A 13684-nucleotide genomic window follows, 5' to 3' on the forward strand; every position below is an offset into this window, starting at 1 on the left:
CCCCCGCCGCGGCCCCCACGTGGGCGCTGCCGGGCTGGGAAGCAATTCCGACGCCACGCCCACGGGGGTACCGCCCTCGGCGAGGAGCCAATGAGCGCCCGGGGGCGTGGCCGGCGGGGAGGTTTAAGAGCGCCGAGCGCGGGCGGCGCGCAGCGCAGCTGGACCGTGCGGCTGGGACCAGGGTCCTCGGGCGCGTGGACCCTCAGGGCAGGCGCAGCGCGCGGCTGCCGGCCACCATGCTCAAGCGCTGCGGCCGGCGTCTGCTGCTGGCGCTGGCGGGCGCGCTGCTCGCCTGCCTCCTGGTGCTCACCGCCGACCCGCCGCCGCCCCCGGTGCCCGCCGAGCGCGGCCGGCGCGCGCTGCGCAGTCTGGCCGGCCCCGCGGGGGCGGCCCCGGTGCCGGGTCTGGCGGCGGCGGGGGCCGCGCCCGGAGCGCTAGCGCGCGAGGTGCACAGCCTGTCCGAGTACTTCAGCCTGCTGACCCGTGCGCGCAGGGACGTGGGTCCACAGCCCGGGGGCGCGCCCCGAGCCGCCGACGGACAGCCGCGGCCCCCGGCCGAGCCGCTGACGCCCCGAGACGTCTTCATCGCGGTCAAGACCACCCGAAAGTTTCACCGCGCGCGCCTCGATCTGCTGCTGGAGACCTGGATCTCGCGCCACAAGGAGATGGTGAGCCCCCCGCGTCCCCGGGCGGGGCGGGCCGAGGGGCCGGGCGCGCACCGGTCCAGCTGGCCGCGGGGACGGTGATGGCTAGGCTGCATCCCTGTCCAGCCACGGGGCTGGCTGGGGGGCGGAGGCGCCCGTTCCTCCCCTTCAGCCCAGGGTGCCTGCCGCGGCCTCTTTCCCTTATACCTTATAGCCTGCAGGGAGGGGGGTGAGCGGGGGAACGCTGGACACCATTGCCACCGCACGGGCCGGGTGCCTGCTTGTACTCTTAGCTACTCAGGAGGCTGAGATCTGAGGATCGCAGTTCGAAGCCAGCCTGAACAGGAAGTCCTTTAATGAACTTCCAGAACCCCAGAGGCGGAGCTGGGGCTCAAGGGGTAGAGGGCTAGCCTTGAGCACACACACACACACACACACACACACACACACACACACACACACACACACACACACACACACACACACACACACACACACACACACACACACACACACACACACACACACACCCTAAGGACAGCACCCAGGCCCTGAGTTCAAGCTCCAGATTGGCAAGAAAGCTGAATGGTCTGCATCCACCCTACAGCTGAAGTTAGTTCTCCAAATGTTGGAGCAAAGTAGGGTTTTACTTCTCCTCAAGCCTCTGCAAGCAGATTGGGCTTCAAACAGTTCCTTTTTCAAACAGTCCCTGGGCTCCTTTTGAGGGTGAAGGGAAGCCAGGGGCACTGCACCCTATATCCCTGTTCGTTACTGTATGGCGTCAAGTTGATGCTGGCTGGTGAGTCCTAGAGAGAGGGAAGGAAGGAAGAGAGAAAGACCAAGAGGGGTAGGGAGAGGGAGAGGGAGAAACAAGCAAACACACAGCATGTCCTAGGTTTCTGGGCCTGTGGGGAGAGGGTCCTTTAGGCCTGGAGCCTTGTGCTTAGACCCCTTCCACTCTGAGAACCAGTGTCTTTCACACACATCATTAAGATACACACCACTTTGAATTTTCCCTTGAGGCTACGCGAGGACAGTTGGGGCGGGAAGAAGGCAGAGTCTGAGCCCGCCAGGGGGAGTAGGGGAACAGACCCAGAGGCCTGGGGTATTTGAAGGTGGGGGGATCTCAAAGAAGACCCTACTTCCCCATTCCCTATTCCCTACAGATCCAGGGCATTTTTGGTTTAGCTCAGCCCTGTTTGGGGGCAGTCTTGGTGAGCTCCTGACCGAGGCCACAGGGTGGGCAGGGTCTTATCTGGTCCTGGCTGGGGAGGGGCCCTGGGAACCCCAGGGCAGCCTCCTGGGAATGAAGCATCCCTTTCCCAGGGGCTCAGCAGGCCGGCAGGAGGGGCAGTGGGGGCCATGGGTTTTGTTTGGCGGCCGGGCCGTTAGGACGGCTCTCACGCTGGCCCCTTGGGCAAGGTAACAAAGCGTCTTTCTCCAGCCCAGAAAGGCGTCGGGCCTCTTGTGTGCAGCTATGCGCTCCATGGGAACCGCTGCTGGCGCGCTGGCCACTCAGGTTGCCTGGTGATGAGGGGGCCTCTGCCCCCCCCCACATGGCCCTGACTGACAGCCCTTGTGGGACACCATCCCTGAGCCAGAAGCACCCCGCCTCCAGCATTTGGTCTCCTGCTGTGTGACCTTGGGCAGCCTCTAGCCCCTCTCTGGGCTGCCACCAGCTCTGACCACCCGTTGTCTTGGAATCTGGGGGCTTTCTCAAGCAGAGGGGTGGGGTCAAGGGAGGTGGGTACAAGAGTCTCCACTGGGCTGGGCAAAATGGGGCCAGACCTAGGGTCTTCCTGATCCTGTGTCTTCACGAGATGGTTGCAGAACCTGCAGACTTGGGGAGCCTGGGAGGTGCTCTGAGTTGGGGTCTGCCACTCTACTGGGCGAGCCGTGTCTCAGCTAATAATGCACACAGCAAGCAGAATCAACCACCACCACGCATGGCATGTTGTGGGTGGAGGGGGTGTCTTTGGAAGTCACAGCAAAGGGCTGCCACCCCTTCAGTCTGTGCAGGCTCAGGCAGAGTGGCTGTGTAAAGCCAAGAGGGCATTGCCTGATGGGAGGGGAAAGTTCGGGAGGAGATACCCAGAATGGTATGGGGCATCCAGGTAGCATCAGCTTGGGGTCAAGGGGCAGCTTCAGGAAAAGCAGGGTACGGAGGGCCCTTGTTCCACCCACTGCCGCCCCCCCCACCTTCCCAGAGTGCGCCAGGCTGCAGGCTGCCACCGCCAGGGCCACAATGGATGGGGCAGAACTTGGCATCCTGTGTTTCTTTGAATCGCAGTTCCAGGAACAATACTGCTTCCTGTGGGTGCCCCCCCCCCCGCGGCCGCCTGCTCTCGTTCAGCCCTGTGGCCCTCACTGCCGTGATCTTCCTCCTTTAGGGAAGTTGGGGGAGGTGCCGATGGGGGTGGGTCCCTGGTCTGGGGCATGGCCAGAGGCCTGCCTGCAACTCCAACCTAGGTCCCCAGCTTGAGTGGTGCACACCACCCAGGCCCTTCCCGAGAGGAAGGGACACAGTCTGTGCCTGGCGCCTGGCTCTGTACAGCCCGGCTCCGTCGCACTCATTTTACAGAGGAAACTGAGTCTGGCGCATGCCCTACACACCCCCTTCTCCAGGCTGCCCTATGTTGGGGACCCAGAAGGCCTGGCACCCCCACACCCTCAAGCCCCGCACCTCCAGAGCTATTCTGGGGGCCCCCCTGCTCCCTAGCTGAACAAAGGTGACTTTAATCGGTGTAGCCTTGGGCTGGGGTTTTTGGGAGAACAGGCTTGAGCTCACTAAGAAAGCATTTTCCTTTAATCCCGCGCCACTGCGGAGCGTCTGCACGGGCCGGCCCTCTCCACCTCCCACGGCATTCCTGGGCTAAGATGCTGGGGTGCTGGCGGGGGGCTGGGTGCGAGTCTGTACGTGTGGGCCGCCATGGGTGTCTCTTGGGCTCTTGAAGGAGGGGTGCCAGTCTGGCTCACACCTGCCCCTCCTCTGGCCCTTGTCCGGTCCTGTGGTCCCGCCAGGAGCCTGGGCTGCCCAATGGGGGTTTTCGCTGGTGCTGAAGCCACCCTTGGAACTGTTTATTCATGGAAGGAAATCAAGGCCTGGTCGGTGTGTGTGTGGGGGGGTGCCCTGCTGTCTTTCCTCTGAGCATCCCCCATCCCGCCCCAGGCTTGCACTCTGTGGGTGCGGCAGGCGGCACGCGCTGGGCGGGCCAGCCCAGGAAGAAATAGGAACATTCCTGTCCGTGTGTGGACCGGCCCAGGCGGGCGCCGGCAGCTCCTGGCCCCGCCCCGGCGGCCCCCTTCTCTACCGCAGAGCGCTCCTGGCCCGGGATTGCCTTGTGCCGGCACTAGTGGGGCCTGACAATGTCTTTGGGCACGGCCTTCGTGAGCATGAGCGGGAGGGCTGCCCCTTGGGGGCTGGGGACAGGAGCCATTTCCTGCCACCCCTCCCCTGGCCAGCACAATTGAAGAACCTGCCTGGGCCATTCACGCTTGGGGGGGGGATGGGGGGTAGGATTGTTGCCTGGCCGGTGGCCACGCCCCTGCCAGAGACCTCGTGTCCAGCCCAGCCCAGTTAACCAGGCCAGCTGTATGGTAATAACTGGCCGGCCACTCCTGCTTAACTCGGCCGAGTTAAGGCTGCCCTGGCCCAGGACAAAGCTGGCGGACAATGCCTGGTGATTCATCCTCCCTCTGGGCCCTTTGTCTGCCCGGACTTGGCAGCCGCCCAGCAGAGGCCTTTGTCCCCGATCTGAGCGTTGGAGGCTCTGCTTCCCAAAGCCGACCTCGACCGCCCCTCCCGCTGCCTCCAAAGCAGCAAGCCGAAAGCTGAGTCAATAAGGGTGTGTGCTGGCCAGGTGCACAGCGAGGGAAGTCTGTTACCTGGCGGGCAGGTGGGACGGCCCACCTGGCTCGTGCCTCGCTGCTGCCCAGGTGACCTTGGCCCGGCTGCCGAGATGATGATGGAGCGGTGGCCCCAGCCCAGCTGCCACTCACACCTGGAGCGCTCTCGCTCCCCCCCCTCTGTCTCTGCACGTGGGGAGATTGGGGTGCAGAGAAGAAAGATGAGGCATACTGAGCCATAGAAACTTTAGGACCCCACCCCATGCCCAGCCCAGGGACACTGAGCAGAGGGCTCACAGTCTTGCTTGTCTTTGTAGACATTCATTTTCACGGATGGGGATGATGAAGAGCTGGCCAGGCACACCGGTGAGCCTTGGATGGGAGGGGGGTGCTGGGCCTTATCCAGAGCAAACTCCACCCCTGCGGGGGCTCTGAGGACCGTTTCCTCCACGCCCCACCCCGCCCCACCACTCGGGGGCTCCCCCATTCTCATGTAGATAAGGCCTTTTCAGTCCTCCGGGCCCTTTGAGCCCAGCGAGAGGCAACAGGTGGCGGGTACTGGGAAAAAGCTGGCTGAATGGGCAGGGGCGGGCAGCTGGGGGGAGGGGGGCAGTGCTGGGGGAGGGTCCACAGGCCCAGAGCCCAGCACCAGGGTAGGGGAGGCCCCTGTGGATCCCGCCTGAACCCCAGGCTCTATGCCCACAGGCAACGTGGTCAACACAAACTGCTCAGCCGCGCACAGCCGCCAGGCTCTGTCCTGCAAGATGGCTGTGGAGTATGACCGCTTCATCCAGTCAGGGAGGAAGTGAGTTGCCCCCAAGGTTTCTCCCCTGGACCCCATAAACCTCCTGTGCCTCCTCCTCCTTCCCCTGGCCTCACCAGCCCTGGCAGCCCTCCCTGATGGTCTACCCTGCCCGCAGATGGTTCTGCCACGTGGATGACGACAACTACGTGAACCTGCGGGCCCTGCTGCGGCTACTGGCCAGCTTCCCGCACACCCAGGACGTGTACATCGGCAAGCCCAGCCTGGACCGGCCCATCCAGGCCACTGAGAGGGTCAGCGAGAACAAGGTGGTGAGTGTCGCCCCCTGCTGTTCACCTGGGTCTATCACCTCCCCCACCACCAGGAAGTAAGAATGGGAAAGGGATAAGCCAGAATCGATTGTCCACAGGCGAGGACTGTTCATTGCCTGGAAGGGGCAGACCTTCCTGCTGGTATGGAGGTTTTGCAAGGGACTGGATGTGGAATTTTTAGGGGTCTTAACAAGGAAGCAGAAAATAAAAAATAGGCTGTGGTCTCCTTGGGGCCAAGGGCAGTGTCCTTGGCCAGGCCCAGAGTGGAATGTTCCACTGGGGTGAGGGGGCTTTCAGCTAAGCTAAGGTCGGAGTGATCTGCCTGTGGACAAGCACATAAGCACTCACACGGTGCTGTGCTTGACCCTGGGGAATGAGGCGGGAGTCAGTCCTTCCATACTCCATCTTTAGATACATTAAAAAAGATTAGACCAAGAGGGGACAGGCAGGTCCTTCATATAGAGTCTTTGGATACCAAAATAAAGATTGGGCTGAGAGGGAAGCAACAGGGAGTTAGAAGAAAGAACAAAGCAGCCTGGCTCACACCTGTAATCCTAGCTACTCAGGAGGCTGCGATCTGAGCAACGTGGTTCAAAGCTAACCCACGCAGTCCGGTCTGTGAGACTCTATCTCCAGTTAACACCAAAAACCGGAAGTGGCGCTGAGTGCTCGCCTTGAGCTGAAGAGCTGAGGGACAGCACCCGGGCCCAGAGTTCAAGCCCCATGACCAAAACAAAACAAAACAAAGAGCAAAGCAGATGCCCATCCGGTGGGGTCTCACCACACTTCCCTCCCACCCCCCCAGCGTCCTGTCCACTTCTGGTTTGCCACCGGCGGGGCTGGCTTCTGCATCAGCCGAGGGCTGGCTTTGAAGATGAGCCCCTGGGCCAGGTGAGGCTGCCCACCCTGGGGGTTCTGGTAGAGGGCCTAGGGAAGGTGTGGGCAGCAGGCAGGACCTCCCCATCTCCACCGCGCAGTGTTGGCTCACGTCGCCCTCCCCTCCCTCCCTCCCACAGCGGCGGCCACTTCCTGAGCACAGCAGAGCGGATCCGGCTTCCAGATGACTGCACCATCGGCTACATCGTGGAGGCCCTATTGGGCGTGCCCCTCCTCCGCAGCGGCCTCTTCCACTCCCACCTCGAGAACCTGCAGCAGGTGCCCACCTCGGAGCTCCATGAGCAGGTACACGGAGGACGTGGGCAGAGAGGAGGGAGGGGTTAGAACGGAGAGGGAAGGACGGCCTGGAGTCTGCCTGTTTTTTATTTTCTCTCACACCTGTAATCCTAAAATCTGAGGATTATAGTTCAAAGCCAGCCAGGGCAGATAAAAACCACAAGATTCTTATCTGTAATTAACCAACAAAAAGCTGGAAGTGGGGCTGGGAAGGTGGCTCAGTGGTAGAGCGCTTGCCTTGCATGCATGAAGCCCTGGGTCTGATTCCACAGCACCACATAAGAAAAAATCCGGAAGTGGCGCTATACCTCAAGTGGTAGAGCGCTAGCCTTGAGCTGAAGAGCTGAGGGACAGTGCCCAGGCCCAGAGTTCAGACCCCACGACCAGACCCCCCCCCCAAAAAAAGAGATAGGAGTCCCATGGCCTTTCCTACCTGGGCTGATTTCAAACCACAGCCCTCAGATTTCAACCTCCTGAGAAACTACAAACACAGTGAGAGCCACCAGTACCCAGCCTTACGAAACAATTTTGTGGTATTGACACTTGAACCCCAGGCCTCACTTGCTAGGCAGGTGCTCTCCCCTTGAGCCACACCACCAATCTTTTTTCTTTTTTTGGCTTTGTCAGATAAGGTCTTCATGCCTTTTTTCCCATGGCTAGCCTTGGACCTGAGTCCTCCTGTCTTTACTCCCCAGTAGCTGGCATTACGGAAGTGCACTACCATGCCCAGCTAAAGTGTTTTAAATAGGGATTTGTGGGAGCCCCTGTGTTTGCTGCCATCAGACACTGGGAAGCCCCCCCAGCTGCCCTGCTGCACTTGGTTCCCAGGGTCTGAGGGAGGGCAAGGCCAGGCTGTGGAATCATTCAGAACCTGGGGCTCCAGCATCACCGCCCCTCCCCCCCCCAGGTGACGCTAAGCTATGGCATGTTTGAAAACAAGCGCAACGCTGTCCATGTGAAAGGACCCTTCTCTGTGGAGGCCGACCCGTCTAGGTGAGCACACAAGCTGGGTGGGCTTGGCAGAGGGCCTGGCAGGACCAGCTGGGTGCTGTAGGCCGCACCCCACCCTACACAGACCAGCCCTCTGCTCTGTGCCCGCAGGTTCCGCTCTGTCCACTGCCGCCTGTACCCGGATACACCCTGGTGTCCACGCAACACTGTCTTTTAGAAGCCATGGCTGAGGCCCCATCCCTGGGCACCCCTGGTATCCAAAGGGCCCGGGGACCCAGGTCATGCACCCCGGCCTTGGCATTCAAGGCTCCCTGGGGCTGGGCCCGTGTGTGCCCACCCACAGCTGACTGCTGGGCAGTCACGCCGGGTGAGGAGGGCGGGCGGGATTGCCCTTGTGCGCTTGTGCATGCTGGGCCAGCTGTGAAGTGGGGACCTTGGTAGTGTAGGGCTTGGGGGGGCCCTTCTGCAGGGGTGCATTCTGGTCCCATCCGGATCCCAGAGCTGTCAGTGACAGCTCTGCCCACTTCCAGGCCCAGAGCCTCGCGGTGACCCTCCAGCCTGCCAGCCGGCTCCCCTCCCAGCCACCCTGTGTGTGTGGGAGGGGGTCTTCCCGGCCCCCACCCGCAGGTCCTGCCTTTGTCTCCCCCGCAGTGGCGGGGCGGCAGAGCTGAGCGTAGTGTCTCCTCTCCGAAGCAGGGGAGAATTGCCCATAGTGGGCGTGGCTGTACATACTGTGACAGTATTTTTTTACTGTGCTGGGTTTTTTGTTTTTGTTTTTCTTTGGCAAGGGGGAGGATAAAAGGGTTGGGGTGGGGTGTTTGTGTGTGTGTTTGTTTTCACGGGCGGGGGGGGGGCGGGGGAGGGTCTAATTTTCTCTTTTTTCTGTGGATCAGAAAAAGCAGAAGCCCAATTTGGGCAGGCCTTCATTTGTAAAGGTGACCCAGGAATGTCGGACACTGTATTTATGCCTTCCAGTATCTGGAACCCCCCCTCCCAACCCTCCCCCACCCCACCCCACCCTTGCTCTCCTCCCTGACAGCCCACAGGGCCCAGTACAGCTCCCCTAGGCTCACCGGCCTTGGAGGAGCGCATGTTGGGTTCGGTGTTTTCTTCGCAAAGATGTAGCAAGGAAGCAACTTAAGGGGAAAAAGCTCTCAGGGAATGGAAGCGTGGTTGCTATGGTGACATCTTCGCTGTGAATAAAGGCGTTCTTTGCAGAACCTGGGATCCTGGTCTTCGCTGGAAGCTGCCCCCCTCCCAGGTGCTGGGGGGCTGTGGGGTGCCCAGATGAAGGGCTGTTTGGCAGGTTTGCTCTCTGGGGGGTGGGGGTGGGGGATGGGAGCAGGGGGGTAGAAGGCCCTCCCTCCCTGGAATAAGTCACAGTAGCTCTTGGCTGAGAGCTGGGGCTCAGCCAGGCCAGGTCCCTCCCTCTGAGCTCCCAGAGGGGAGCATCCGGGCTGGGCAGTCTGTGCTGGCCGGGGGACAGGTAATAGGTGTTCAGACCTTCTTTCAGCAGGCCCGCTTCTGCATAGGAGGGCTGTAGTGTTCTATTCTGCACACAGGGAAACTGAGGCTCAGAGCAGGTGCTGTTCAGGGATCCTGGCAGCTGGGCTGGCAAACAGCCCAGCGGGTTCCTGTCCCTTAACAGACACAGACACACACACAGCCAACATTGCATGCCCTGACTTACTTAGTTTCTCTCCTCTCCAAACATCAACCCCCACCCCCACCCCCCCACCCCCGTCCTCCCCCACCTCTCAGGAGTTTGGGGACCCAGGGAGGGACAAGCCACATCTGCCCCACCCCCACCCAGCAGGTGGAGCTGGCTAGGTTCAGTCTTCTGGTTTCCTAAAGAGGTCAGCTCCGTGGGGGAGGGGGGAGTTCCCACCCCTCTCCCCCTTCCTGCCGTCTAACTTCCTGTCCCTCAGCTCCCTGCTGCCCTTGTGGCTGCTCCCTACCCCCACTTGGGGCCCTAAGCCTCCTTTTGCCTCTTCTGTGCCCTCTGCTGTTCCAAGCCTGTTGAGCACCTGCAACATGATTCAGTCTCCCCTTGCTGGGCACTGTTGTGGGCCTGAGTCTGGAGAGCCCAAAGGTCAGGGGCTCAGTGGATGGATGGTACAGGCAGTGCCTAGGGCAGGAGCCGGAGAGAGGACCCTCAGCACCATGGGGCTGACCGCCTCCCCCCAGGGCCAGCAGGACCAGTGCGGAACTGGTGGAGATGGCTGCACATTGTGGGGTGACTCAGGCCCCAGCATGTGGATGAGGAAGCTGACATTGGGGGAGGCGGAATGGGGATGGGGTGCAGGCGCAGCGGTGGGGCTGCTTCCTGTCTGGGTGAGTCAGGCTTCGTGCCCTTGGCCCTGGCCTCCCACCCACCCCCTGTCTGGCATCGGCCTCTCCTTAGAGCTAGCCTAGTCGGAGATGAGTTGTGGCAGGGCCCATGGCCAGGTCAGTCCTGGGGCCACGCCATGTGGGCCTGGTGTGAGCTGGGGGAGCCCCAGGCTGGCCATCTGAGAACTGGGAACAGGTAATGCAGCTGCTGTCTGCAGGGGTGGGGGTGGGGCTTCCCGGGAAGAGGCTGGGGAAGTTCTATTTCACAAGGGGAACAAGGGGAGGAAGTGGGGGGGGACGGGGGGAGGGAGGCAGCTGTGCCCCATTCACTGATGGTACCTTGTCCTTCCTCCCCTCGCCTCCAGCCAGTGTCCCCCCTGCCCCCCACAAGTACCAATCTTAGTCTGTTGGGCTTTCAAAAGTCAAACCACAACCTAAAGGTGACAGAACGCAGCCTCCACACCCAGCTTCCATCCTCGCTGGCTCTGGCCACCAGAACAGGCTGAGCAAGCAGGTTTTGGGGGAGGGTGAAAAGGAACTTCTCTGCCGGGTATGGGCTGTGGGGTCATCAGGGCTGACTTCCTGGAAGAGGCTCCCTTGGCTGTGCGGGAACAGGGTGAGGGGAAAAGGAGGGTAGTTGAGCTCAGTGCACGCAGGCCAAGGCGAGGGGCATGGGCAACAAAGCTGAGACTCCATGACCTGTGTCCTCATAACTCCTCAAACCCCGCTGGCAACTGTGGCTATTCTTTTTTTTTTTTTTTTTGGGTCCAGTCGTGGGGCCTGAACTCTGGGCCTGGGCACTGTCCCTCAGCTCTTCAGCTCAATGCTAGCGCTCTACTACTTGAGCCACAGCGCCACTTCTGGCTTTTTTCTTTTTGCTTATGTGGTGCTGAGGAATCGAACCCAGGGCCTCATGCATGCAAGGCAAGCGCTCTACCACTGAGCCACCTTCCCAGCCCAACTGTGGCTATTCTTGAGTGCCCACGTGACAGGCCAGGCCCCGCTGGGTAGCTTTAGCTGGGGGCCAGGCTCTTCTGCAGGCCTGGGGTCCCAGAAGCCAAGACCAGAGCCATCTTTTTGCCTGTCAGAGGTGAGCCGGGAGGAGGGAGCCAGTGGCTCACACCTGTTATCCTAGCTACTCAGGAGGCTGAGATCTGAAGATTGTGGTTCAAAGCCAGCCCGGGCAGGAAAATCCATGAGACTCTTTATCTCCAATAAACTGGAAAACTGGAAGTGGCACTATGACTCAAGTGGTAGAGCGCTTGCCTTGAGCTGAAGAGCTGAGGAACAGCATCCAGGTCCAGAGTTCAAGCCTCACGACCACCACCAACAACAGGAAAAGTGAGGCAGGCCTGCTGGCCCCCACCCCAGCATTTCTGCCCTCCCAGCCTTGATTGTTGCCTGAGTCCAGGGCCGCACACACAAGAAAGGCATTTGTGGAGCTGGAAGCCAGGGGCTCACACCTGCTATCCTAACCCACAGGAAGCTGAGACCTGAAGATCACAGTTCAAAGCCAGACCAGCCAGGAAAACTCTTACCTCTTACCAGGAGACTCTTACCTCCAATTAGCCACCAAAAAGCTGGAAGTGGGGCTGTGGCTCAAGTGGTAAAGCACTAGCCTTTGAGTACAAAAGCTCAGGGACAGCACGCAGGCCCTGAGTTCAAGCCCTAGGGCGGGTACACAGAAAAAGAACGCTTGTGCACCCCTTGGAAGGACCCCATGACCAGTAGGCCACCCCCATCTTGGCCCTTCAAAATTGTTCAGATGTTGGCGTGGGGTCTGGAGGTGCGGCTCCCCTAGGTTAACTCCCTCCCCTACTATCCCTAGCCAGGCCCCCTTCCTATGCCACTCAACAAAGTCCTTGGGCGCCATCTGGTGGTGACAACTGACAGCTCCCAGTGGGACTCCCTTTTCTGGATCAAGGGCTGGGGAGGAAAGGGGGCTGTAGCCTGTGCTTGATCCTCAAGGCTCAGCAGCGCCGGGGACATGCTAACATCCATTTCACGTAACACGGGGTGCTGTGGAACATCAGGCTGAACAGCTTTAGGGCGTCCCGTGTCTTTCTGCCACCTCTGTCCCCTCCCCCAGCTCTGGGTCATGGGATCTAAGAGCCAGGTGCCTGGTGACCCTCCCCATGTCCCTCTTTTCCAGTCACTGTGGGGGGGGGTGAGGGGGGGAGTATGGGGAGGGAGCTTGCAAAACAGGTTAGTGGTCAGGTTGGCTGCAGGTCTCTTCTCTGAAGATCCAGCGCCCCCTGCCAGGTATTTGCTACCCTGTCCTCACACTGCACCTCTAGACCCACTTTCACAGCGCTTCCAGCTCCTCCCCATCCTTCCCTCCTGTGGGGGGCCCCACAGTACACCTGTGACTCCTGGCTGCTCCTTCCCACACTGCCTCCCGTGACCATTCTTGCAGACTTTGATGTCTAGGACCCTCCCACACTTGGTCCCCATCTCAACAGTCACTGCCTAGGCCTTGCCTGCACTGCAGCTGCAGCCTTCCATCCTCGCTGGCTCAAAGGATCAAAGATCCTTCCACCTGCAGGCTCCCCACTGGGGTATCCAGCATCCAGGGTTCAACCACAGCTTCAGCTCTTCAGCTCACCACCTCCCCCACTCTTCCAGGCTGCAGCTAGGTCCCCACCACTTACTTTGCATGTGACTGGGAAAAAGCAGCTATGGCCCCCAGGCTGGTCTTCCTTGGAAGTCCCAGACCCTGGACCTCAAGGGATCTCAGGAGATCCCCTTCTCTGCCCCACTCCTGCAGCCTCAAATCTCTTTGCTGTCTAACAGCCTTGCCTCAGATCTCTTGTAGCAGACACAGAGCCGTCCCGCAGTCCACACCCACAGCTGCCAGCCCCTCTCACTTTGCCCTGGACCCCCTCTCCTGCATCCATTCTCCTCTGCTGGCTAGTCCCAGTAGCTTGCAAGATCCTATTTCTCTTCCAACTTGTACACACACATGTGCACACACATATACCCACACGCATGCATATGCACACATACACACAGGTGGATCTGGCATACTCAAAACAGTTCTCCTGAGAGACCCAAGAGGGTCACAGCCCAGCTGAAGTTCATGGCTGCATCCTAGCATCTGCAAGCATGTCTGCTTAGCTGTTGCTGGTGGTCCAGCCCTGGTTAGGAGCCAGATACAGACAGGACTGAGGTCAGAAAGGGCAGGAGGTGCCTGGACTTTTCCTCATGGCCTCTGGCTCTCACTCCAGGTCTGAGGTCTTGTTTTTTTTCTTGCCAGTCGTGGGGCCTGAACTCTGGGCCTGGGCGCTGTCCCTCAGCTCTTCAAGGATAGCACTCTACCTCTTGAGCCACAGTGCCACTTCTGGCTTTTTTTTTTTTTCCTGCTTATATGGTGTTGAGGTATCAAACCCAGGGCCTCATGCATGCCAGGCAAGCACTCTACCACTGAGCTACTTCCCAGCCCCAGGTCCTTTTTTTTTTTTTTAAAGGACAAGTCCCCTAGGCTTCTGGGCACCAGTGGATCACACCTAGCTACTTGGGAGGCTGAGATCTGAGGATTGTGGTTCAAGGCCAGCCTGGACAGGAAAATCCATAAGACTCTTCTCTCTGATTACCAAAAAGCCAGAAGTGGGGCTGTGGCTCAAGTGATAAGAGCACAAGCCTTGAGCACAAGAGCTCAAGATCAG

The 13684-nt window shown here is 60.1% G+C and overlaps 1 protein-coding gene across 1 annotated transcript; it reads left to right on the forward strand.

Moving 5' to 3' along the window:
* The first annotated feature begins 207 nt into the window (after positions 1-207).
* Positions 208-8906, forward strand: Lfng (LFNG O-fucosylpeptide 3-beta-N-acetylglucosaminyltransferase). The gene is made up of 8 exons (XM_070033438.1): positions 208-668; positions 4808-4856; positions 5196-5295; positions 5411-5564; positions 6370-6455; positions 6581-6746; positions 7645-7730; positions 7839-8906. Exons 1-8 carry the CDS (start codon positions 237-239, stop codon positions 7903-7905), a joined length of 1140 nt encoding a protein of 379 aa, XP_069889539.1. The 5' UTR covers positions 208-236; the 3' UTR covers positions 7906-8906.
* Positions 8907-13684: the final 4778 nt, after the last annotated feature.

The sequence above is a fragment of the Dipodomys merriami genome, unplaced genomic scaffold (assembly GCF_024711535.1).
Source record: "Dipodomys merriami isolate MVZ:Mamm:240054 unplaced genomic scaffold, mDipMer1.0.p SCAF_22, whole genome shotgun sequence".
NCBI lineage: Eukaryota > Metazoa > Chordata > Mammalia > Rodentia > Heteromyidae > Dipodomys > Dipodomys merriami.